General features: G+C 38.2%; 2 protein-coding genes across 3 annotated transcripts in view; one reads left to right on the plus strand and one right to left on the minus strand.

The window, feature by feature from the left end:
- Positions 1 to 2315, plus strand: part of LOC133640470 (beta/gamma crystallin domain-containing protein 1-like) — an 81673-nt gene extending 79358 nt beyond the window's left edge. For both annotated transcript variants that reach the window (XM_062033914.1, XM_062033913.1), the window contains one exon: positions 1896 to 2315. In XM_062033914.1, the coding sequence (XP_061889898.1) occupies positions 1896 to 1984 (89 nt within the window). In that variant the 3' untranslated portion in view covers positions 1985 to 2315. The remainder of the gene's footprint in view (positions 1 to 1895) is intronic.
- Positions 351 to 24503, minus strand: part of LOC133640471 (reticulon-4-interacting protein 1 homolog, mitochondrial-like) — a 39219-nt gene continuing 15066 nt past the window's right edge. The window contains exons 7-9 of the mRNA XM_062033915.1: positions 18213 to 18396; positions 11128 to 11223; positions 351 to 6084 (exon numbers count right to left, since the gene is read on the minus strand). Coding sequence (XP_061889899.1) covers positions 5890 to 6084; positions 11128 to 11223; positions 18213 to 18396 — 475 coding nt within the window. The 3' untranslated portion in view covers positions 351 to 5889. The remainder of the gene's footprint in view (positions 6085 to 11127; positions 11224 to 18212; positions 18397 to 24503) is intronic.

Below are 24503 nucleotides of genomic sequence, written 5' to 3' on the forward strand. Positions count from 1 at the left end.
TTTATGGTATTACTTGCCGCAGGGATGAAAGACGGAAATTAGCCACTGGCTACAATCTTGCATATACACAGTACAGGCCGAAAGTTTGGACACACCTTCTCCTCATTCAATGCGTTTTCTTTATTTTCATGACTATTTACATTGTAGATTGTCACTGAAGGCATCAAAACTATGAATGAACACAGTTATGTACTTAAGAAAAAAATGGTGAAATAACTGAAAACATGTTTTATATTCTACTTTATTCAAAATAGCCACCCTTTGCTCCGATTACTGCTTTGCATACTCTTGGCATTCTCTCCATGAGCTTCGAGAGGTAGTCACCTGAAATGGTTTTCACTTCACAGGTGTCATAGTTTTGATGCCTTCAGTGACAATCTACAATGTAAATAGTCACAAAAATAAAGAAAACGCATTGAAATGAGAAGGTGTGTCCAAACTTTGGGCCTGTACTGTACGTGTGTGTTCACTAATATGTATTGTGCTTTAAAAGTTTTTAAAAAGTTAAGCCAGCAAGCTGTCACCAGTCAATCCATGAGTTAATCAAAGAACAGTTATCAGTCATGGTTTTTCGGTTATTTTAATTTAAAACGGCAATACCAACCTTCGGGAGTTTTACCGCGGTTATAAATAATACCGTTTATCATTACTTCCCTTATAACGAAATCAATCAATCCATGTTTACTTATATAGCCCTAAATCACGAGTGTCTCAAAGGGCTGATATAACATTCATTTATTTTTGAAGGCTCACAATTAAATATAGACCACCACACAAATATACAGGCCAAAAGTTTGGACACACCTTCTCATTTCAATGCGTTTTCTTTATTTTCATGACTATTTACATTGTAGATTGTCACTGAAGGCATCACAACTACCATACTATACCAACTTTATTTATACAGACCTTTAAAAACACCCACAGTGGAAGAACAAAGGGCTATACGCCACAGATAAATAGAGGCAAAGGACAGACTAAAAAATAACATTTAAAACAGAAGTAAAATAAACATTGAAAAAGCAAATACAAATTACCCTAAGAACAATTTGTTAGATAAAAAAAACACCTACAACACCTGTGAAGTGGAAACCCTTTCAAATGACTACCTATTGAAGCTCATGGAGAGAATGCCAAGAGTGTGCATTCTGTAATCAGAGCAAAGGGTGGCTATTTTGAAGAAACTAGAATATAAAACATGTTTTCAGTGATTTCACCTTTTTTTTTTGTTAAGTACATAACTCCACATGTGTTCATTCATAGTTTTGATGGCTTCAGTGACAATCTACAATGTAAATAGTCATGAAAATGAAGAAAACACAGTGTCCAAACTTTTGGCCTTTACTGTATATATTAATTTTTTAGTTGTCCCCGGTTTGTCCCGGTTAATTGACTGATTAAATCAAACATTTGCATAGCTTGGTCATAAAAAAACGGATAATGACCTTATAAATAACGTTATGAGAGACCTTTAGACATGAAATAACATTTACACTCTTATTCCATTATATTAATGCTGAGCCAATCAGTGGCCACGAAACTGAACAGCGCGATCTGATTGATTCGGTCTCCTCTAGTAGCCAATACTACTGTCGTATTGATATGTTTTTAGTTAATTTAGCCATTGTTATGCTTGAAAATGCTTAATTGAGGGAAACTATGTCGTAGAATATGCTTGAAATATTCCACAAAGTGGTGAAGCTGTGCGATGTGGCCAACTCCGTACACTAGATGGCGTTGTAGCTCTGCCTAACACTTCTCATACTAAGTCTAACTTCAAATTAGACAATGATGCATTTATTAATAATGGTTGTTGGATACTTTTGCACAATATTGTGCACATAAATGTTGCACACATGACTTTAAAGCGATAGTAACCCATCTGTGTTTTACAGGGGGGAATCATTACGACAAAAACCAAGTGATTCTCAACACCCTGGATCCAAATAAGCTCCACCAGACGTGGGATGTGGAGGTTATTTAAACACGGCTTGCAAGAGGCTCTTTTGTGCAGCTGCTACGACGTGCAAGTGTTCAAGGACTACATGCACCTTTACCACAACTCCTTTCCGTGGATGAGTGAAGTGAACTCTTGAGATTGTATTAGCGCCCACTTAACGTACGAACGAGGTTTGGACTTGAATGAAAAAGAACCTGATTGACGCTTCCAGTAATAGGTTTTATATCTATGCCTTTTCAGTAAATAAATGGAGTTTGCCTGTTTTGTCATTAACTTAAACAGTGTTAACATGTTGCATGTGTTCATATTCAAATGTTATTTTTTTTCCTTTCATTCAGCAATAAAACCAATCCTCTACTTAGCTTTGTATGTTTTTAATTGGTGCAGATTTTACATCTGAATGAAAAGTGAAAGCATATACACAGTACAGGCCAAACGTTTGGATACACCTTCTCCTCATTCAATGCGTTTTCTTTATTTTCATTTTTGCTCGGACTACTGCTTTGCACACTCTTGGCATTCTCTCCATGAGCTTCAAGAGGTAGTCACCTGAAATGGTTTTTGCGTCACAGGTGTGCTTGAAGCTCATCAAGAGAATGCCAAGAGTGTGCAAAGGGTGGCTATTTCGAAGAAACTAGAATATAAAACATGTTTTCAGTTATTTCACCTTTTTTTGTGTTAAGTACATAACTGAAAACATGTTTCATATTCTAGTTTCTTTAAAATAGCCAACCTTTGCACACTCTTGGCCTTCTCTCGATGAGCTTAAAGAGGTAGTCACCTGAAATGGTTTTCACTTCACAGGTGTGCTTGAAGCTCATGGAGAGAATGCCAAGAGTGTGCAAAGCAGTAATCAGAGCAAAGGGTGGCTGTTTTGAAGAAACTAGATATAAAACATAATTTCAGTTATTTCACCTTTTTTTGTTAAGTACATAACTGAAAACATGTTTTATATTCTAGTTTCTTCAAAATAGCCACCCTTGGCACACTCTTGGCATTCTCTCGGTGAGCTTCAAGAGGTAGTCACCTGAAATGCTTTTCACTTCACAGGTGTGCTTGAAGCTCATGGAGAGAATGCCAAGAGTGTGCAAAGCAGTAATCAGCGCAAAGGGTGGCTATTTTGAAGAAACTAGGATACAAAACATGTTTTCAGTTATTTCACCTTTTTGTTAAAGTACCGGTACATAACTGAAAACATGTTTTATATTCTAGTTTCTTCAAAATAGCCACCCTTGGCACACTCTTGGCATTCTCTCGGTGAGCTTCAGGAGGCAGTCACCTGAAATGGATTTCACTTCGCAGGTGTGCTTGAAGCTCATCGAGAGAATGCCAAGAGTGTGCAAAGCAGTAATCAGAGCAAAGGGTGGCTGTTTTGAAGAAACTAGAATATAAAACATGTTTTCAGTTATTTCACCTTTTTTTGTTAAGTACATAACTGAAAACATGTTTTATATTGTAGTTTCTTCAAAATAGCCACCCTTTGCACACTCTTGGCATTCTCTCGATGAGCTTGAAGAGGTAGACACCTGAAATGGTTTTCGCGTCACAGGTGTGCTTGAAGCTCATCAAGAGAATGCTAAGAGTGTGCAGAGCAGTAATCAGAGCAAAGGGTGGCTATTTTGAAGAAACTAGAATATAAAACCTGTTTTCAGTTATTTCACCTTTTTTTGTGTTAAGTACATAACTGAAAACATGTTTTGTATATTCTAGTTTCTTCAAAATAGCCACCCTTTGCACACTCTTGGCATTCTCTCGATGAGCTTCAAGAGGTAATTACCTGAAATGGTTTTCACTTCACAGGTGTGCGTGAAGCTCATGGAGAGAATGCCAAGAGTGTGCAAAGCAGTAATCAGAGCAAAGGGTGGCTATTTTGAAGAAACTAGAATATAAAACATGTTTTCAGTTATTTCACCTTTTTTTCGTTAGGTACCGTACTTTTCGGACTACAAGTCGCAGTATGTTTCATAGTTTGGCCGGGGGTGCAACTTATACTCAGGAGCGACTTATGTGTGAAATTATTAACACATTGCCGTAAAATATCAAATAATATTATTTAGCTCATTCACGTAAGAGACTAAACCAGTGGTTCTTAACCTGGGTTCGATGGAACCCTAGGGGTTCGGTGAGTCGGGCTCAGGGGTTCGGCGGAGGTCAAAACACACCCGACTCATCGTGTAAATACAAACTTCTCCCTATCTGCGTATTACGGATACGGCAACAGCAGAAGTCAGACTGATTTGCAGGTGTGTAATTTGTTGTGAGTTTATGCACTGTGTTGGTTTTGTTGTTTGAACAAGGTGATGTTCATGCACGGTTCATTTTGTGCACCAGTAAAAAAACATGGTAACACTTTAGTATGGGGAACATATTCACCATCAATTAGTTGCTTATTAACATGCAAATTAGTGACATATAGCCTCTTAACTAGTCATTGTTAAGTACTTATTCATTTCTTATTCGGCATGGCCTTATTATAACTCTAACCCTCTAACCCTGGCCCTAACCCTCTAACCCTAACCTAACCCGAACCCTAACCAAATAACTCTAAATTAAGTCTTTATTACTTAGAATATGTTCCCCTAGTGTCCAAATAACTCTAAATTAAGTCTTTATTACTTAGAATATGTTCCCCATACTTAAGTGTTACCAAAAACATAACTTTGTCTTGAATTTGAAAAAAAAAACCATTTTATTTTTCACTAAAGAAGGGTTCGGTGAATGCGCATATGAAACTGGTGGGGTTCGGTACCTCCAACAAGGTTAAGAACCACTGGACTAGACGTATAAAATTTCATGGGATTTAGCGATTAGGAGTGACATATTGTTTGGTAAACGTATAGCATGTTCTATATGTTATAGTTATTTGAATGACTCTTACCATAATATGTTACGTTAACATACCAGGCACGTTCTCAGTTGGTTATTTATGCCTCATATAACGTACACTTATTCAGCCTGTTGTTCACTATTCTTTATTTATTTTAAATTGCCTTTCAAATGTCTATTCTTGGTGTTGGCTTTTATCAAATAAATTTCCCCCAAAAATGCGACTTATACTCCAGTGCGACTTATATGTTTTTTTCCTTCTTTATTATGAATTTCTGGCCTGTGCGACTTATACTCCGGAGCGACTTATAGTCCGAAAAATACGGTACATAACTGAAAACATGTTTTATATTCTAGTTTCTTCAAAATAGCCACCCTTTGCTCCGATTACCGCTTTGCACACTCTTGGCATTCTCTCCATGAGCTTCAAGCACACCTGTGAAGTGAAAACCATTTCAAAGGTGACTGCCTCTTGAAGCTCACCGAGAGAATGCCAAGAGTGTGCAAAGGGTGGCTATTTTGAAGAAACTAGAATACAAAACATGTTTCCAGTTAAGTACATAACTCCACATGTGTTCATTCATAGTTTTGATGCCTTCAGTGACAATCTACAATGTAAATAGTCATGGAAATAAAGAAAACGCATTGAATGAGAAGGTGTGTCCAAACTTTTGGCCTGTACTGTGCACAATGTTGTTGCTCCCTAAACACTTTTGGATTTCAATAAAATGTCCCTCACCATGAATCACAACATATTAGCAACTCCCAAATATTGTGTAAATATAACCCAACTCCGGTAACACAATTGGACGCCTGCAAAGTGCTTTGAGGGGATGATGTCACTGCAAAATGCAATAAAGCTGTTTCTGCTCCAGAGCGGAATTTACCAGTTCACCCTGTTGCAATGCGTAAATGAGCAAAAGACTTGCTTGTAATCTGACCTGAAAGGTTGCCTGGAGACTGCTGCCGGTTGCTACAGCAACATCATATGGGTGTGAAAACTTGTCAAGTCTTCAAGAATACTTGATGATGTGGCAGGATCCGGTCCCACTTTTTCATCCTTTGCTCCAAAAGATAAAAGAGCGCAGCATCATTCCCTGTCGTTAGTTGTGCGTCGCCCTCTGCCGCGCCGCCGCCGCCGCCTCAGGGCGACCGTCCTGGACCATTTCTTCCTCCCCGCTCTCGTGGTCGCCAATCACGCTGACCACCGTCTTGCCTCTGGCGTGGCCGTGTTCCAACTTCTGGAAAGCCTGGGGAACCTGGCTGAATGGGAAGGTGGCCTCCACCACTGGTATGATCTGTCAGCGGAAAAACATGTGAGAAAAATCACTTAGAAAAGGCGAATATGTTTAAAAAAAAAAGACTTGCAACTTGGATATGTGTGAAGTTGGCTTCCCCACCTGGTCCAAATCTCCCAAAACTTGTCCCAATCGAATGTGCCACAAAAAATGTTATGGTCTTAACCAGGGGTCACCAACCTTTTTGAAACCAAGAGCTACTTCTTGGGTACTGATTAATGCGAAGGGCTACCAGTTTGACACACACTTAAATAAATTGCCAGAAATAGCCAATTTTCTCAATTTACCTTTAACTCTATGTTATTATTAATAATTAATTATATTTATCTTTGTGGAAACACTGATCATCTTAATGATTTCTCACATTAAATATATATGGAAACAGATAAATATCAATATGCAACACTTTATTTTCATATTTTCTCTAAGTGCACATTTTTCAAATTGAACATTTTCAAATGATCACTTCTAAGACAGTGTTGTGAAATCTCAATATCCCATTTTAACTAGCTAGCCACTAACATTTTTTTTAACAAATCATGAACTACTTTGCACCATGTTTGTACAAATAATAACTCATGTAAAATAAAAAAAAATAAAAAAATAATTTATGGAACATCATTAGTATTTTTTCCTGATTAAGATTAATTTTAGAATTTTGATGACATGTTTTAAATAGGTTAAAATCCAATCTGCACTTTGTTAGAATATATAACAAATTGGACCAAGCTATATTTCTAACAAAGACAAATCATCATTTCTTCTAGATTTTCCAGAACAAACATTTTAAAAGAAATTCAAAAGACTTTGAAATAAGATTTAAATTTGATTCTACAGATTTTCTAGATTTGCCAGAATTTTTTTTTTGAATTTTAATCATAATAAATTTGAAGAAATATTTCACAAATATTCTTCGTCGAAAAAACAGAAGCTAAAATGAAGAATTTAATTAAAATGTATTTATTATTCTTTACAATAAAAAAATTAATTTACTTGAACATTGATTTAAATTGTCAGAAAAGAAGAGGAAGGAATTGAAAAGGTAAAAAGGTATATGTGTTTAAAAATCCTAAAATAATTTTTAAGGTTGTATTTTTTTTCTCTGAAATTGTCTTTTTGAAAGCTATAAGAAGCAAAGTAAAAAAATAAATGAATTTATTTAAACAAGTGAAGACCAAGTCTTTAAAATATTTTCTTGGATTTTCAAATTCTATTTGAGTTTTGTCTCTCTTAGAATTAAAAATGTGGAGCAAAGCGAGACAAGCTTGCTAGTTGTGGGGAGGCGGGGCCAGCGGACCGACGGCGCCCGCTCCAAGATGGCGGCGAGGAGGCGTGGACGAGCGAGCGGCAAGGCGGGGCGCGCTGGGAGCGACGCCGCAATCTGCATAAGCTGCGTGGAGCACGCAGCTGTGGACAGTGCAATCACCCTCTTGGACCGTATAAAAGGGTGAGAGACGTGAACATCAAGGGAGGAGACGGCGGACGGGAGGAAACCATCCTCTGCTGCCACGCAGACGACGGCGACGTGCTGCTGAAAAGCAGACGGCGGACGGGAGGAAACCATTCGTGTGCTCACGTGAGAAAAAAGGCAGCTGCTGAAAAGCACGCAAAAGACTGTGATTGAAATAATAAAGAAGTCTAAACCGTCTCACGACAATGTCTTCCCTGGATGGTCCTGAGAACCCGCACGACAGTTAGGACTGTCACACTAGTAAATAAATACAATTTAAAAAATAGAGGCAGCTCACTGGTAAGTGCTGCTATTTGAGCTATTTTTAGAACAGGCCAGCGGGCTACTCATCTGGTCCTTACAGGCGACCTGGTGCCCGCGGGCACCGCGTTGGTGACTCCTGGTCTTAACTATTATAGTTTTTATGTAATTAACATTTTAAGAAGCTGGTTATTCCTCATAATTTGTTAATAACTTAAAAACTATAATAGTTATACCAGGGGTCGGCAACCCAAAATGTTGAAAGGGCCGTATTGGACCAAAAATGTGTTATAATGAAAGCAACACATGATGTAAGAGTATATATTTGCTATATTATCCTACTATCAACATGACTATTTGTCGCAGGCTGAAATGTAATATTTATTCTACACAGTTTTACAACATTGGAAAACATTAGTAAAATGGAGGCTTCTCAGAGGGTGAGATAACTCCTGGAAATGACTGGCAAAGGTATAGATGTGTGTGTCCAAGTTAAAGGAAATGGCAGGCTGTCTTCTTCCAATCGATTTAATACAATCTTTGCAAGCTGGCTAACGTTTGCTGTGGTCTGGAACAACATGGCACACACACAACTATCAGACATGCAGCTAATATTACATACAGATGTGTCATGAGACATGCACATATAGATTAAATACACAGAGGACATAAGTAAAGGAAATTAAATGAGCTCAAATATAGCTACAAACGAGGCATAATGATGCAATATGTACATACAGCTAGCCTAAATAGCGTGTTAGCATCGATTAGCTTGCTGTCATATGCCTGATTAGCACTCCAACAAGTCAATAACAACAATATTTCACCTTTGTGCATTCACGCACAGCATAAAACGTTTGTTGGACAAAATGAGACAAAGGAGTGGCATAAAACACGTCTTTCTGTGGCAGCGTCAGAGAAAGTTGTACATGTAAAGACACTACGGTAAGTTAACGGATTGCTGAAATTAGGAGGACAAAACGGCGCTCGCCAAATACTCTCATCAGTGAAGCATGTTTAATATAAACAGTGGGATTTCTAACAATTAGGAATGTTTGTGTCATGTTTGTCCTACAGAAACCATATTAAAACAAACAAATCATTTTCACACATTTTTTGAATTAGCTCCACATGTGGCTCTCGAGCCGCGGGTTGCCCACCCCTGAGTTAGACCAACATTCTTTGCGGCACAAACGACTGGGACTGGTCGACAATGTAAATAGTCATGGAAATAAATAAAACGCATTGAATGAGAAGGTGTGTCCAAACTTTTGGCCTGCACTGTACATGTGTGTGTTGCTGTAGCTTGTTTTACTTCAGATTAGTCGTTTGTTCAACTTCTTTAAGAAAATCTACAGGTACCGTTTGTCAAGTCCCCTATTATTTAACTCTCTTATCTCCAGGTGTGCACAAACTACAGTCAAATCTACCTAAACAAGAGCTATAAATAAGTAATTGATATCAGTCTTCAGAGGCAGCAGGTTAGATCTTCTGTGCCAGTGCATTGAGCAAGTCAAACACTGGATGGGCCAAAATTTCTTACAACTAAATGAAGATAAAACTGAGATAATTGTTTTTGGTGCTAAAAAAGAAAAGTTTAAAGTCATCTAACACCTTCAATCACTGTCCCTGAAAACCTCAAATAAAGCCAGAAACCTTGGGGTTATTTTAGATTCTGATTTACATTTCGACAGTCACATCAAATCAGTAACAAAATCGGCCTACTATCACCTCAAAAATGTAACAAGACTTAGAGGGCTCATGTCAGCTCAACACTTAGAAAAACTTGTACATGCCTTTAGGGCTGCAACTAACGATTAATTTGATAATCGGTTAATATGTCGATTATTACTTCGATTAATCGATTAATAATCGGATAAAAGAGACAAACTACATTTCTATCCTATCCAGCATTTTATTGAAAAAAAACAGCATACTGGCACCATACTTATTTTGATTATTGTTTCTCAGCTGTGTGTAAATGTTGCAGTTTATAAATAAAGGTTTATTTAAAAAATAAAATAAAATAAAAAAAAACTATGCACATGCACATAGCATAGATCCAACGAATCGATGACTAAATTAATCGGCAACTATTTTAATAATCGATTTTAATCGATTTAATCGATTAGTTGTTGCAGCCCTACATGCCTTCATTACCAGTAGGCTAGACTATTGTAATGGTCTCCTTGCAGGTCTTCCCAAAAAAACTGTCAGGCAGCTATAGCTTGTTCAGAACGCTGCTGCTAGAGTTCTAACAAAGACCAAAAAATGTGAGCACATTACACCAATTCTTAAATCCTTACATTGGCTCCCTGTACATTAGAGAATTGATTTCAAAATCCTCCTGCTCACATATAAGTCACTACATGGTCTAGGGCCGAAGTATATCTTAGATCTTAGTGATCTAGCCCTCTAGATTACTAAGATCTTCTAAGACCAATCTGTTAGCGGTTCCAAGAGTAAACTCAAATCAAGGGAGATCATCATTCAGTCACTATGCGAACAAATAGCTGGAATAAACTTCCTGAAGATGTCAGACTTTCCCCAACTCTGACTACTTTTAAAACTAGACTGAAAACTTTTATGTTCACCTTAGCTTTCAGCTAAATCTTTTAATCTTTTAACTTTTAACGTCCGCACTGTTTTTATTTTTATTGTCTGCATTTTAATTTTGCTTTTAATTTCTTTCATTTCACTTTGTTGTCTGTGAAGCACTTTGAGTCTGCCTTGTGTATGAAAAGTGCTATACAAATAAAGTTGCCTTGCCTTGCCTTGCCTTAAAAATGATTGTGCATCCCCAGAGAATATGTTATATTTTTGCAGGTTTACAGGTTTAAATACCCAGAATTCCACAGCTTCAAATGTGTGAAAGGGACGGGGTATAGAATGTGATGAGGCTGGACAATTCGGCTTGTTATTTGGTCAGCATCACTCGTCATTAACAATGAATGGTGAGCGTGGTGGTGATGACACATTGGAAACACTTCTGACTGAGAGAGGGACGTGTGTGTGTGTAGGTGTGTGTGTGTGTCCATAGCTTCCTGTCACCGGTCTAAATCGTCTGCTTACCGTAAGCCCCCAGGACAAAAGCACTGAGGTCCAACACGCCGGTGCAAATGGCTGCTCAGCACCGTGTAAAAATCCATTCAGCGTCCGGCTCCATCGGACAGCAACTACCCGACACAGCAGGAATGTCACGTGCACCCCTGAACTTTGGTCTCTAATACTACAATGTATGGAATCTCTCTCCGTTTTGTTCATGTTCACTACTGTTTTATTTTAACTACCGACATGCAGCTGATGTTATTAGGAGTGACTCGTTACGGTACCTTCCCAGCATCCACCAGCTCGCTGACCTCATCCAGGGCCGGCCCGTCTGGAGCGTAGAATCCCCAACGGTAGAAGACGCCATTGGATATGAGACTCTGTTAAAGTGAGCCACATGAGGACAAGTCAATTACAAGAGTGTACATAGCACTTCCATGGCAATCCAATTAAAGGTGTTTTGCAATTAAAGAGAATGGAGTGCCTTTTTTTTTTTTTTTTAAGACATCATTACTTCACTTAGGGATGTAAAACTCCCAATGTTTTGAACGTACCGTTTTGAATTAAACTCACCGAAATAATACGATTGATAACTGCACTTTGAAATGAAATGATTTTTTTTTATTTAAACGGGATAGCAGATCCATTCTATGTGTCATACTTGATCATTTCGCGATATTGCCATATTTTTGCTGAAAGGATTTAGTAGAGAACATCGACGATAAAGTTCGCAACTTTTGGTCGCTGATAAAAAAAAGCCTTGCCTGTACCGGAAGTAGCGTGACGTCACAGGTTGAAAGGCTCCTCACATTTCCCCATTGTTTACACCAGCAGCGAGAGCGATTCGGACCGAGAAAGCGACGTTTACCCCATTAATTTGAGCCAGGATGAAAGATTCGTGGATGAGGAACGTGACAGTGAAGGACTAGAGTGCAGTGCAGGACGCATCTTTTTTCGCTCTGACCGTAACTTAGGTACAAGCTGGCTCATTGGATTCCACACTCTCTCCTTTTTCTATTGTGGATCACGGATTTGTATTTTAAACCACCTCGGATACTATATCCTCTTGAAAATGAGAGTCGAGAACGCGAAATGGACATTCAGTGACTTTTATCTCCACGACAATACATCGGCGAAGCTCTTTAGCTACGGAGCTAACGTGATAGCATCATGCTTAGCTGCGGATAGAAACAAAAGAAATAAACCCCTGACTGGAAGGATAGACAGAAAATCAACAATACTATTAAATCATGGACATGTAACTACACGGTTAATGCTTTCCAGCCTGGCGAAGCTTAACAATGCTGTTGCTAACGACGCCATTGAAGCTTACTTAGCAACGGGACCTCACAGAGCTATGCTAAAAACATTAGCTATCCACCTACGCCAGCCAGCCCTCATCTGCTCATCAACACCCGTGCTCACCTGCGTTCCAGCGATCGACGAAGGACTTCACCCGATCATCCGTGCGGTCGGCGGCTAGCGTCGGATAGCGCGTCTGCTATCTAAGTCAAAGTCCTCCTGTTTGTGTTGCTGCAGACAGCCGCTAATATACCGATCCCACCTACAACTTTCTTCTTTGCAGTCTTCATTGTTCATTAAACAAATTGCAAAAGATTCACCAACACAGATGTCCAGAATACTGTGGAATTTTGAGATGAAAACAGAGATTTTTTGTATTGGATACAATGTGTCCGAATACTTCCGTTTCAACGATTGACGTCACGCGCATACGTCATCATACATAGACGTTTTCAACCGGAAGTTTAGCGGGAAATTTAAAATTGCACTTTATAAGTTAACCCGGCCGTATTGGCATGTGTTGCAATGTTAAGATTTCATCATTGATATATAAACTATCAGACTGCGTGGTCGGTAGTAGTGGGTTTCAGTAGGCCTTTAAATGCTAACATGAAAACAAAAGACATTGACGTATTTCCCCTTTAAGAAACAACATACCCCAATTTAAACTGCGATGAACACATAGCTGTCTGAGCAACTAAGATATTAAATTGTGCACTGTGGAGGGGGGCGTGGCCCGCGGGCCTGCAGCAAGGCAGGGTGTGCCAGGACCGGCCTCGAAGTCAGCGACAGGTGCGTAGATGGCCCACCTGGGCCTTGTTATCTAGTCACCTGTCGCTCTGTTTAAGCAGCAACCGGGAGGAAAGAGGTGGTTGGAGTGAGAGCCAGAGAAAGACACACGAACAGAGACACGCCGGACTGAAAAGTCCAAAAATATATTGCTGGAAAGCAATCCCTACATGTGTGCATGAGAATAAAAACTGTCTTTGTAACAATGGAACGGGCTCGCCTGGAGATGCTTGGTGGTCAGGAGGACCCACTGGAAGAGAGCTTCCACATGCACATTGAACCTACAATCTTTGCTCTCTCAGAAGAGAGGGATCGCTCTATACTCAAACATATACAGTACAGGTCAAAAGTTTGGACACACCTTCACATCATTCAATGAGTTTTCTTTATTTTCATGACTATTTACATTGTAGATTGTTACTGAAGGCATCAAAACTATGAATGAACACATGTGGAGTTACGTATGTTAGGGGAAATAACTGAAAACATACTTTATATTCTAGTTTCTTCAAAACAGCCACCCTTTACCCTGATAACTGCTTTGCACACTCTTGGCATTCTCTCGATGAGCTTCTAGAGGTAGTCACCTGAAATGGTTTTCACTTCACAGGTGTGCATGAAGCTCAATGCCAAGAGTGTGCAAAGGGTGGCTATTTTGAAGAAACTAGAATATAAAACATGTTTTCAGTTGTTTCACCTTTTTTTGTGTTAAGTACATAACTGAAAACATGTTTTATATTCTACCGTATTTTTCGGACTATAAGTCGCAGTTTTTTTTCATAATTTGGCCGGGGGTGCGACTTATACTCAGGAGCGACTTATTTGTGAAATTATTAACACATTACCGTAAAATATCAAATACTATTATTTAGCTCATTCACGTAAGAGACTAGACTTATAAGATTTCATGGGATTTAGCGATTAGGAGTGACAGATTGTTTGGTAAACGTATAGCATGTTCTATATGTTATAGTTATTTGAATGACTCTTACCATAATATGTTACGTTAACATACCAGGCACGTTCTCAGTTGGTTATTTATGCCTCATATAACGTACACTTATTCAGCCTGTTGTTCACTATTCTTTATTTATTTTAAATTGCCTTTCAAATGTCTATTCTTGGTGTTGGTTTTTATCAAATAAATTTCCCCCAAAAAGTGCGACTTATACTCCAGTGCGACTTATATATGTTTTTTTCCTTCTTTATTATGCATTTTCTGCCGGTGCGCCTTATACTCCGGAGCGATTTATACTCTGAAAAATACGGTAGTGTTTAGTTCAAAATAGCCACCCTTTGCACACTCTTGGAATTCTGATGAACAGCAATCAGAGCAAAGGGTGGCTATTTTGAAGAAACTAGAATATAAAATGTGTTGTCAGTTATTTCACCTTTTGACAACACTAAATTGGCCCTAGTGTGTGAATGTGAGTGTGAATGTTGTCTGTCTATCTGTGTTGGCCCTGCGATGAGGTGGCAACTTGTCCAGGGTGTACCCCGCCTTCCGCCCGACTGCAGCTGAGATAGGCTCCAGCACCCCCCACGACCCCGAAAGGGACAAGCGGTAAAAAATGGATGGATGGACATAACCCCACATGTGTTCATTCATAGTTTTGATGCCTTCAGTGACAATCTACAGTGTAAATAGCCATGAAAATAAAGAAAACACATTGAATTGGCGTGTGTCCAAACTTTTGGCCTGTACTGTAGATGTTTTTTATGGTGCGTTCAAGGACTGCTACACAGAGTAAGACGCCACAACGACTGTCAGAAATAATAAATACTAAAACTTTTCATTTGAATAAATCTTAAAATGCTACAGTGCAAGCCAATGTTCAAACCAATAAAAGCTTAGCCATAAAAACAGATCAAATACTAAAACTCTAACTGTCAATAAAGCAGAAGAAACACATAACAAGCAAAATATTGGGTTTTCTAACAATATGTCTATTTATTTTAGTTATTTACATCTTGGTCATAATTAATAAGTACTTTCTGAGCACATTCAACAATACCGCGATAATAATGATAGCCGTGATATAAAACTAGGGCTGGGCGATATATCGATATACTCGCTATATCGCGGGTTTGTCTCTGCGATACAGAAAATACGTCATGCGATGTATACGAGAGAGAGAAGGTGCGAATCTGGTAACAAATGAAGGAAGAATTAATTCCCAAGAAAAACAGCACGGGGTCCATCGTCTGGCGGTGGTTTGGCTTCAAGCGGGAATATGTTGAACATTTATGCGGCAAAAGCGTTGCAACGAAAAGTAGCAACACTGCTAATATGTAGCATCATTTGAAAAGTCACCCGCTAGAGAATAAAGAGTGCTTCAAACGGCGCATGTCAACATCTCCGTTCGGTGCCACACCCAACAAAATGCCGAAGCAAATATGTCCACGTCAACACCGTAGGACATATACTATTTGATATGCAGCTCATTTTTATGTGACACTTATTGAAATATCTTGTGTGACATCATGCACAAAAGTGCACTTTATTTGTTTTAAACTATTGTAGTGGCGTTCTGTACAACAAGTGCACTTTAATTTAATGTTGTTTTGATATGTCATCTTAGTGACATCATGCACAAAAGTGCACTAATAGCTTGTTTTAAAATGTCTCTGACAATCTTGCACTTTCTGTTTTGAAATGACATGAATGTTTGTGCCACTGCTTAATAACTGTTTAATACAGGGGTGTCCAAACTTTTTCCACTGAGGGCCGCACACTGAAAAATCAAAGCACGCAGGGGCCATTTGGATATTTTCTTCATTTTCAAAACCAATACAATATACACTTTTTTTTTAACCTTTGGGGCTCGCTCAAGTTAGGTCCTAGGGACCCAGAAGGGTTTCAGTCTTATAAAAGGTTAAAAATAAGTCACCCAATTTTTTGGGGCAAAAATACAAAATATACAATATTTTTCCCAAAAAGATTTTCAAAGTGGAATATTTGATGTGGAGTAATTTGATCCCTAAATAACAATAATAATAATAATAATACCTGGGATTTATATAGCGCTTTTCTAAGTACCCAAAGTCGCTTTACATGTAGAACCTATCATTCATTCACACCTGGTGGTGGTAAGCTACTTTCATAGCCACAGCTGCCCTGGGGTAGACTGACGGAAGTGTGGCTGCAATTTGCGCCAACGGCCCCTCCGACCATCACCTATCATTCATCATTCAATTCACCGGTGTGAGTGGCACCGGGGGCAAGGGTGAAGTGTCAGGCCCAGGACACAACGGCAGCGATGTATTTATTTTTTTTGGATGGTAAGAGGCGGGGAGCGAACCTGCAACCCTCAGGTTTCTGGCACGGTTGCTCTATCCACTACGTCATGCCGCCAGGTCAATAATTCATAGCAAAATTGATTTTAATTTTTTTTTTTTTTTTTTTTTTTTTTTAGCAAAGGCAGGTGTTTTTTAATTCCACTAAAATGTTTAATAACAGTGAATATAATAATTAGTATAATTAGTATTAGTATATCATTTGTATGTATTTTTTAAAAATCATTTTCAAATTTTTCGTGTTTTTTTTTGTTTGTTGTATTTGTGTCCTTTTTGTCCTTAAATCAGTCAATAATACATAGCAACATTGATTTTGATTCTTTTTTTTTTTTTTTAATTATTTAAAAAATCGTGTTATTAGCGTCAACAATGCAACTTTTTTTCTAGTTGCATTTCACATATTTGCTCTTTTATTCCACGTTTTAATGTTTTTAAAAAAAAAATGTTTTAATATTTTTAGAATGATGTGCCGCGGGCCGGTAAAATGGCCGCGTTCCACCCAAGTCTAGGGGTGCCAGGACGCACCCAGCAAAGTCACAGGGGAAGTGGGGAAAGTCTGGGAAAAAGTCATGAAAATGATCAAAAATCACACCCAGGCTGGCGTGCAGGCCACACTTTGGACACCCCTGGTTTAATAAATACACTTTTGCTAAATTGACTTAGTTGTGATTTCCCTCTCTGCATGAAAGTTTAAAATTAGCATATATTAATGCAGTATGAACAAGAATGTTTTAATGTAGACACATACACTACCGTTCAAAAGTTTGGGGTCACCCAAACAATTTTGTGGAATAGCCTTCATTTCTAAGAACAAGAATAAACTGTCGAGTTTCAGATGAAAGTTCTCTTTTTCTGGCCATTTTGAGCGTTTAACTGACCCCACAAATGTGATGCTCCAGAAACTCAATCTGCTCAAAGGAAGGTCAGTTTTGTAGCTTCTGTAACGAGCTAAACTGTTTTCAGATGTGTGAACATGATTGCACAAGGGTTTTCTAATCATCAATTAGCCTTCTGAGCCAATGAGCAAACACATTGTACCATTAGAACACTGGAGTGATAGTTGCTGGAAATGGGCCTCTATACACCTATGTAGATATTGCACCAAAAACCAGACATTTGCAGCTAGAATAGTCATTTACCACATTAGCAATGTATAGAGTGTATTTCTTTAAAGTTAAGACTAGTTTAAAGTTATCTTCATTGAAAAGTACAGTGCTTTTCCTTCAAAAATGAGGACATTTCAATGTGACCCCAAACTTTTGAACGGTAGTGTAGAATCATCATACTGCTGTGATTATATGCATCAAGTGTTCATTAAAGGCTAAGGCAAAATATGGAGATATATATCATGTATCGTGACATGGCCTAAAAATATTGAGATATTAATAAAAGGCCGTATCGCCCAGCCCTATATAAAACGTTCATATCGTTACATCCCTACTCCACTACATGGCAATATTCCATATGGAGTCCCCCAAGGTTTACTAAGTGATATAATACTATGGTATTATTTGTGTTTAGCAATATTTCTACAGCTAATAGTCGAACAGAATCTTATAAATGTGTGCAAGCCATTTTAGTCAACGTCTAGTTTGAACACTAGAGGGCTCTATTGAGCTATGATGCTGCTCTTTGGTTGTCCCTGTAAAGCTCTGAGGGCGGGACCGCTGAAACCGACCAGCCGGCTGCTGCCACGGACAAAAGGGGCTCGGAGGCTTGGCAAGAAACACACAAACACTGGTATTTGTCGGGGACGGGGGTGGGAGACAGTTGGCGACTATCTGCAAAAAAACAGCAAATACCGCAGCTTCAGCAGCCGCCAACTCGGCTCACACTCGCTGCACCCGCCCACACTGAGGCCCCCCCGCCCACTTACCACACATACTTTTTTTTTTGACAAGCACAAGTGGACTCAGCACATAAAGCGGCTACTTCTAACCACGTCACGAATCAGAGCTTGTGTGATTCGTGCTGACGTCACCTCTAAGGCCTTCGTGTGCAGGCTGGATCCGGCGTGAACGAGCCCATCCAGCAGGCCGAGGGAGTCCGTTTGGTTGAGTAAAGGGGTCACCAGGGTGACGTATTTAGCCCCGGACCAGGGCTTCAGCAGGCCCACCATCCACTCCTCTGTATAGCCACCCACGCCGTCCAAAACCAGGTCGAATCTGGTGATCATAAAATCACAATATAATCAAGAAAAACACCATGTTTTTGTATTCAAAGCAGGGTTCAGCAGCATTGCAACGTGGGCATTAAGTTCAGTGTTTCCCACACATGCATTTATTTGTGGCGGCCTGCCACAAAAGAATTACCTCCGCCACAAATTTAAAAAAAAAATGTTTTTTTGATTTTTTTTTTTTTTGTGTGTCCTGTCCAGCTTCTCAGGCAAATCATATAGTTGATGTAGATGCCCATATAGGCTGTTCAGATTTACTTTACAAAAGAGAAGTGTAGGATACTTCTCTTGTTGCCTTATTTGTATTTGACCACTACTGTTTTCTGTTTATTTGTTACTGACTGTGGCAGGACACCTCTGCCTCTGTTTCACTTTATGTTGCTGGTAAATAATATGGTTGTAGTAATAGGCTAAAGTTAAATTATTTAGTATGCACTAATTAAAGGGGCAGAGCTTTAAGAGACATTTTAGCTTTTATATTTTATAAGATATATTTTTTGTAAGAACCACAATTAATAAATATATTTCAGTGAATAACTTATTGTTCAAATCTGTATATAAATATGTACATAAAGTGTTGTAATTATATTGTAAAATGGATGGATGGATGGACGTTTAAAACAAAACTGTTATTATTAATTAGTAAGTATACATTTTTTGAGCCTTTTTAGAGAAAATCATATCATTGTAGTAAATTATGCAAATTACTTGATGATGTCATGGTGACCACGCCCATAGCCACGCCCCCACCGCCACAGGTATCTTGGCAGTTTATGGGAAACACTGAAGTTGGTTAAAAAGCTGTGGCTGGGTGATGATATGATTGTGATTGATGAACGCGATTATTTGTGTCTGTGAATGTGTGTTTGTGTACTTTTGCATGTCCACCGTCGCGCAAGTCCGTCACGTCGCGACGTAAACGTGTGCCTCTTTCCCCTCACATCGCTGGAAGTGCAGCCAAGAAGAACAAAATAAAGAAATATGGCCAATACGAGCATAGAAGTTGAAACACAACATTTAAAAGTGGAAGCAACTTCAGTGACAGACGTTTCAGTCTCACTGAATTAGGGATGATACTCGAAACCGATTTTCCCGGTTGTTCGATAAGAAAAGAACCGAGTCCTCGGACTCGAATCCCTTTTTGAGAACCGGTACCCGTTATCGAGACCACTATAGTAAAGAAAAAGAGTTGGTTCTTTATTCGAATCCCTGGGAACGAATCCCGTCCCGACCAGAAATGCCCCTTGAGACATCACAAGAAATGACGTCACGTAGCTCAGTCATTAGGCGCAGATAGGGAAAGCGGGAAAAACAATGGACCGGAAAAAGCGCTCCAAGGTGTAATAAAGTTCAAAACAAAAGGTATAATCCAATGAATAACTTTACTGAGAGATTTGAGCAGGGTAAAAACACATGACGAACACTTTTACGACCAACCGGAAACATAGCAACCAGGCTAGCAACGCACCTCCTTTACGGCAGCTTTCGCAACGTTCTTAAAGCAACCGCAGCACATACATATATATACAACATATCTCCCTTTTTTAACTTTTGTTTTTCTTTCCTTGTAAACAAAACAAAATCACACTGTCTATGTGTTGTCTGTCTAATTATAAATAATGCAGACGAGGCGTGTTGGCTGAGTTCTTGACGTTTACTTTCACAGCGTGCTCATAACCTCATTCTTAGCTGCCGGGTGATGACATGCAACAACACTTTTTGGGGCTACCGCGCATGCTCGTCACTCCCGTTGCATGCTGGGTAGTGTAGTTGTTATATTCCCTAGCTCATAACATCACATCTTTCCCCCTATAAAGAAATAGTTAACTCAATAAAGTGTATTTCTTTTTTTAGCTTTAACTTTTCATTTTTTAGCATTGTAACCACATTTGCAAACAACTTTTCTCTTTATAGAATTTTTTTTCAATAAAGAAATAAAGTGCAAAAATGTCAAAGCATCATAACAAACAGTTATGTCAAATAGCAGCAGAAGTGCACTTTTTGGAGAGCTGTATTATTTTCAGTTTTGTGCCCAAGGGACTAATTTTATTTAACACTATATTATTATTTATTTATTTATTATATAGTGATCACAGAGACAGGTTGTTTTTGTGTTACTGTATATATTTGTTTTTCTGAAAAATCCCACTTAATATACTTTGGGTAACAACAGTCAACATTTATTTATTTTATTTTATTTTTTCAGGGGGGTAACAGTCAATATTTATTTATTTATTAGATTTCATTTTTTTCTTATATAATAAAAGTGAGCTTTTGTTAAACCAAATATTGTGTGTTTTTTTCCATATACAACAACCTATCTGGACTCGATAAGAGAATCGATAAGGAATCGGTTCGATAAGAGGATTCAATAATAGGCTCGAACTCGATAATTTCTTATCAAACATCATCCCTACACTGAATCCTGCCCCGAATGCAGTCTCGCAGGCACGCGCTGAACGTCTTTGTCTATTGGTACCCACTGGTGGAATAAACACATCTACTTAATTCAATCAGGAAATAATAAATGTTGTATCTAAATATTTTTAAATCACAGTTTTTCTTTATGTCTTTGCTTACTGCAAAAAGTCAGTGTTCAAAAACAAGAAAAAAAAATTAAAAAAATAGGAGTATTTTATTTGAACTACGCAAAATTATCTGCCAATAGAACAAGAAAATTTGGCTTGTCAAGACTTTCCAAAACAAGTAAAATTAGCTAACCTCAATGAACCCAAAAATACCTTAAAATAAGTATATTCTCACTAATAACTTGTATGTATTGTGAATATGCACTACTATATGAGCACATATTTTCTATGGTTTCATTGAAAATAAAACAGCAAAGTCAATTTGGCTGCCATCTGTTTTAATATGAGACACAATTGTGTCAAAGTCATGATTTTTTTTTTTACATGTTTGAAATAAGAAATTATTACTTTAAAAATGTAGTTTTATACTTGTGAGTGTTGATGACACAGCTTTGCAACAGTTGATATTCTAGTTTCAAGCATGTTTTACTCAATATAGGTCATCAAATCTCAGCAACAAGCTGTAATATCTTACTGAGATCATTTAGGACCAAAACACTTAAAACAAGTAAAACACTAACATAAAATCTGCTTAGTGAGAAGAATTATCTTATCAGACAGAAAATAAGCAAATATCACCCTTATTTGAGATATTTAATCTTACTTAGATTTCAGTTTTTGCAGTGCTCTGATTAAACTCATCAGATGTACTAAAAAACCTAAAAAAATATTGCAGACACTTTTTGTTCAAATAATTTTTGAACAAACACCTAGTTTTTTTTGACATTTTCGGAACTGATGGTGATCCCAAATACACAAATACAAGTAACAAGTAAGAAAAGTAGGTTTTGTATACTAAGATCCCAACTTAAGAGGTGTTTTGACATAATAAAAAAGAAAATGCCTTAAAAATAATATAAGGAAAGTCAAACATAATCTCCAATCATCTTTAAAAAAAACATTAAGCTCTGCTGAATTCTGACAAAAACACAAAATAACAAAATGTGAAATAAAGTGCCCTGGTTTAAGAGGACATGTTTAAACGTCAGCAGCAACTAAACATCATTGACCTTTAACAATTGTGTTTTTATAGGTATTTAAACATTATTAAAGATATAAAGATGTCAGCCAGGTTCACCAACCTGCCAACTGCTTCATTATGCTGTGTTCTGAAAATGACTTTTAAAATGCCATTAATATTGGTTACTTGTTACTTTACCAACAAATAAATTGATTTACTGACGGAATTACTCTTTATTAAATGTAATTACTAGAGCAATTAATGAGTGTGTTACTTATATAATAAACTTCAAATACATAATGCAGTTAAGCTAAGTTTCAGTGTGCATGTGCCTTTTAAAAGGTGGTGCCAGTTGCCTAGTGACGTGACATCATCTAGTCCGCTCAATAGTCTGACTTTGAGCTGTTTTTAGCTTAGCAGGCCAATTTGTCGACTCTGACGGGAGCTCTTTTGAATTATTCACTGGTGTGTGTTACCTCTTGCTTAATAATTAGATCGAATGTGTTTCCATGGCTGTATGTTCTTGTCAACAAACAGGGTATTGTTTGGACGGCAAGTTTGTCTATTGTTGATTTGTTGTTCAACAGTCCCGCCGACCCTCGTCGTCTTTTACTGACCAGTTTCTTCAACTAAGATCTAGTTTCATCCTTGTTGAACATTAAAACCTCTAAAGGCTTAGTTGGCCACATGCGTGGACAGCACCTTTTAGCTCTTATTTCCAAAATTGTGTGCACTACTGAATTGGGGTCTTATGGCCCTTATGTGGACACTTATACTGCAATCTTTTGGTGTCAGAAGAGTATAACATACAATGGAATTTGGAAAAAAAAAGTGTAAAAGTAAGAATTACAATGTCACTAAACATGAAGTACACGTTTGTTACTTATGGACTAAGTACATCATATCAAAAGATGATTCTTAGTTTTTATTCTAATTAGGGTCCAATAAGCCCAAATAGCAAAGAGAAATAAAAAAAGCATGTAAACAAACATCTTGGGCCTTAAGAGGCTAAGTGTATGAGCTCTGATCTTGTGTAATCAATCAATTGGTTAAGGTTTAACTTTATTTCAAACATGCTATACGGATGGGCGAAAATTTTACTCCAACTTTATCAAATTTGGATGGATTTATTTTAGGAGCAAAATGTGATAAAAGGGTTGAAATCTTTTTTTGCACATTTGCATCAGGTATTTATTTTTTATATATTTTTTAAGTCGCTGAGGGCCAGCACGGACCAATATAACAGACAAGCCATTGTAATGTCTGCTCGCGGAAAAACAAAAATCCTAATCTACGATTTGACTCCCCGAATGGCCTTGACGCTCCAACAACAGGAGCAGGCTGTTCTGAAAACATCCCAGAGGACACCTCAATGATGGACGCTTTTGACCTCCCTCCCTTCTCAACGACACCTGGAGTCAAACTTTTGCTTGCATGCAGAACGGCCCCAGGCCTATGGACATGAACACCACATCAACACACCCAAGACAATGGGCATATACACACACCCCCTCCCCCACCCCACGCCTTCACCACCGCTTGATTCCCCTTCGGGGTGATGAACGGCTGGCAGCGCTTCATAGCAGCAGTCGACCTCCAGGGTACCAACTCCCCCACCCTCTGTTGCGAGTTGTCGTGATTAAATGTAACATGTTTATGTGTGCATGGCATGGAGGTTTTTTCCCACTCCAGACTAGGCCCCCTTAGGAGCCTAGTCTAGATTGTATTTTCCCCAGCGTTTTACCTTTTTCCCACCTTTAACGGGGACCCTCGTGGCGACCCATCAGCGTTCCTGTTCTGTAACCCTGTACACTGTTTGTTTATCTAATCTTGGGTTTGTTGTACTTGTTGCAATGACAATAAAGACCTATCCTAACAAAGACCAAAGTCTATTGTTTGCCGCATTTGCAAGTACCGTATTTTTCGGACTATAAGTCGCAGTTTTTTTCATAGTTTGGCCGGGGGTGCGACTTATACTCAGGAGCGACTTATGTGTGAAATTATTAACACATTGGCGTAAAATATCAAATAATATTATTTAGCTCATTCACGTAAGAGACTAGACGTATAAGATTTCATGGGATTTAGCGATTAGGAGTGACAGATTGTTTGGTAAACGTATAGCATGTTCTATATGTTATAGTTATTTGAATGACTCTTACCATAATATGTTACGTTAACATACCAGGCACGTTCTCAGTTGGTTATTTATGCCTCATATAACGTACACTTATTCAGCCTGTTGTTCACTATTCTTTATTTATTTTAAATTGCCTTTCAAATGTCTATTCTTGGTGTTGGCTTTTATCAAATACATTTCCCCCAAAAATGCGATTCATACTCAAGTGCGACTAATATATGTTTTTTTCCTTCTTTATTATGCATTTTCGGCCGGTGCAACTTATACTCCGGAGCGACTTATACTCCGAAAAATACGGTACATTTGTCGCATCGTACAGCACTGTTAAGAACACTATAATACAGTGGTACTTCAGTTTTTGTACACCCCACTTTATATGACAAAAATCCTACATTGAAAATCCGTTT

The sequence above is a fragment of the Entelurus aequoreus genome, linkage group LG23 (assembly GCF_033978785.1).
Source record: "Entelurus aequoreus isolate RoL-2023_Sb linkage group LG23, RoL_Eaeq_v1.1, whole genome shotgun sequence".
Classification (NCBI taxonomy): domain Eukaryota; kingdom Metazoa; phylum Chordata; class Actinopteri; order Syngnathiformes; family Syngnathidae; genus Entelurus; species Entelurus aequoreus.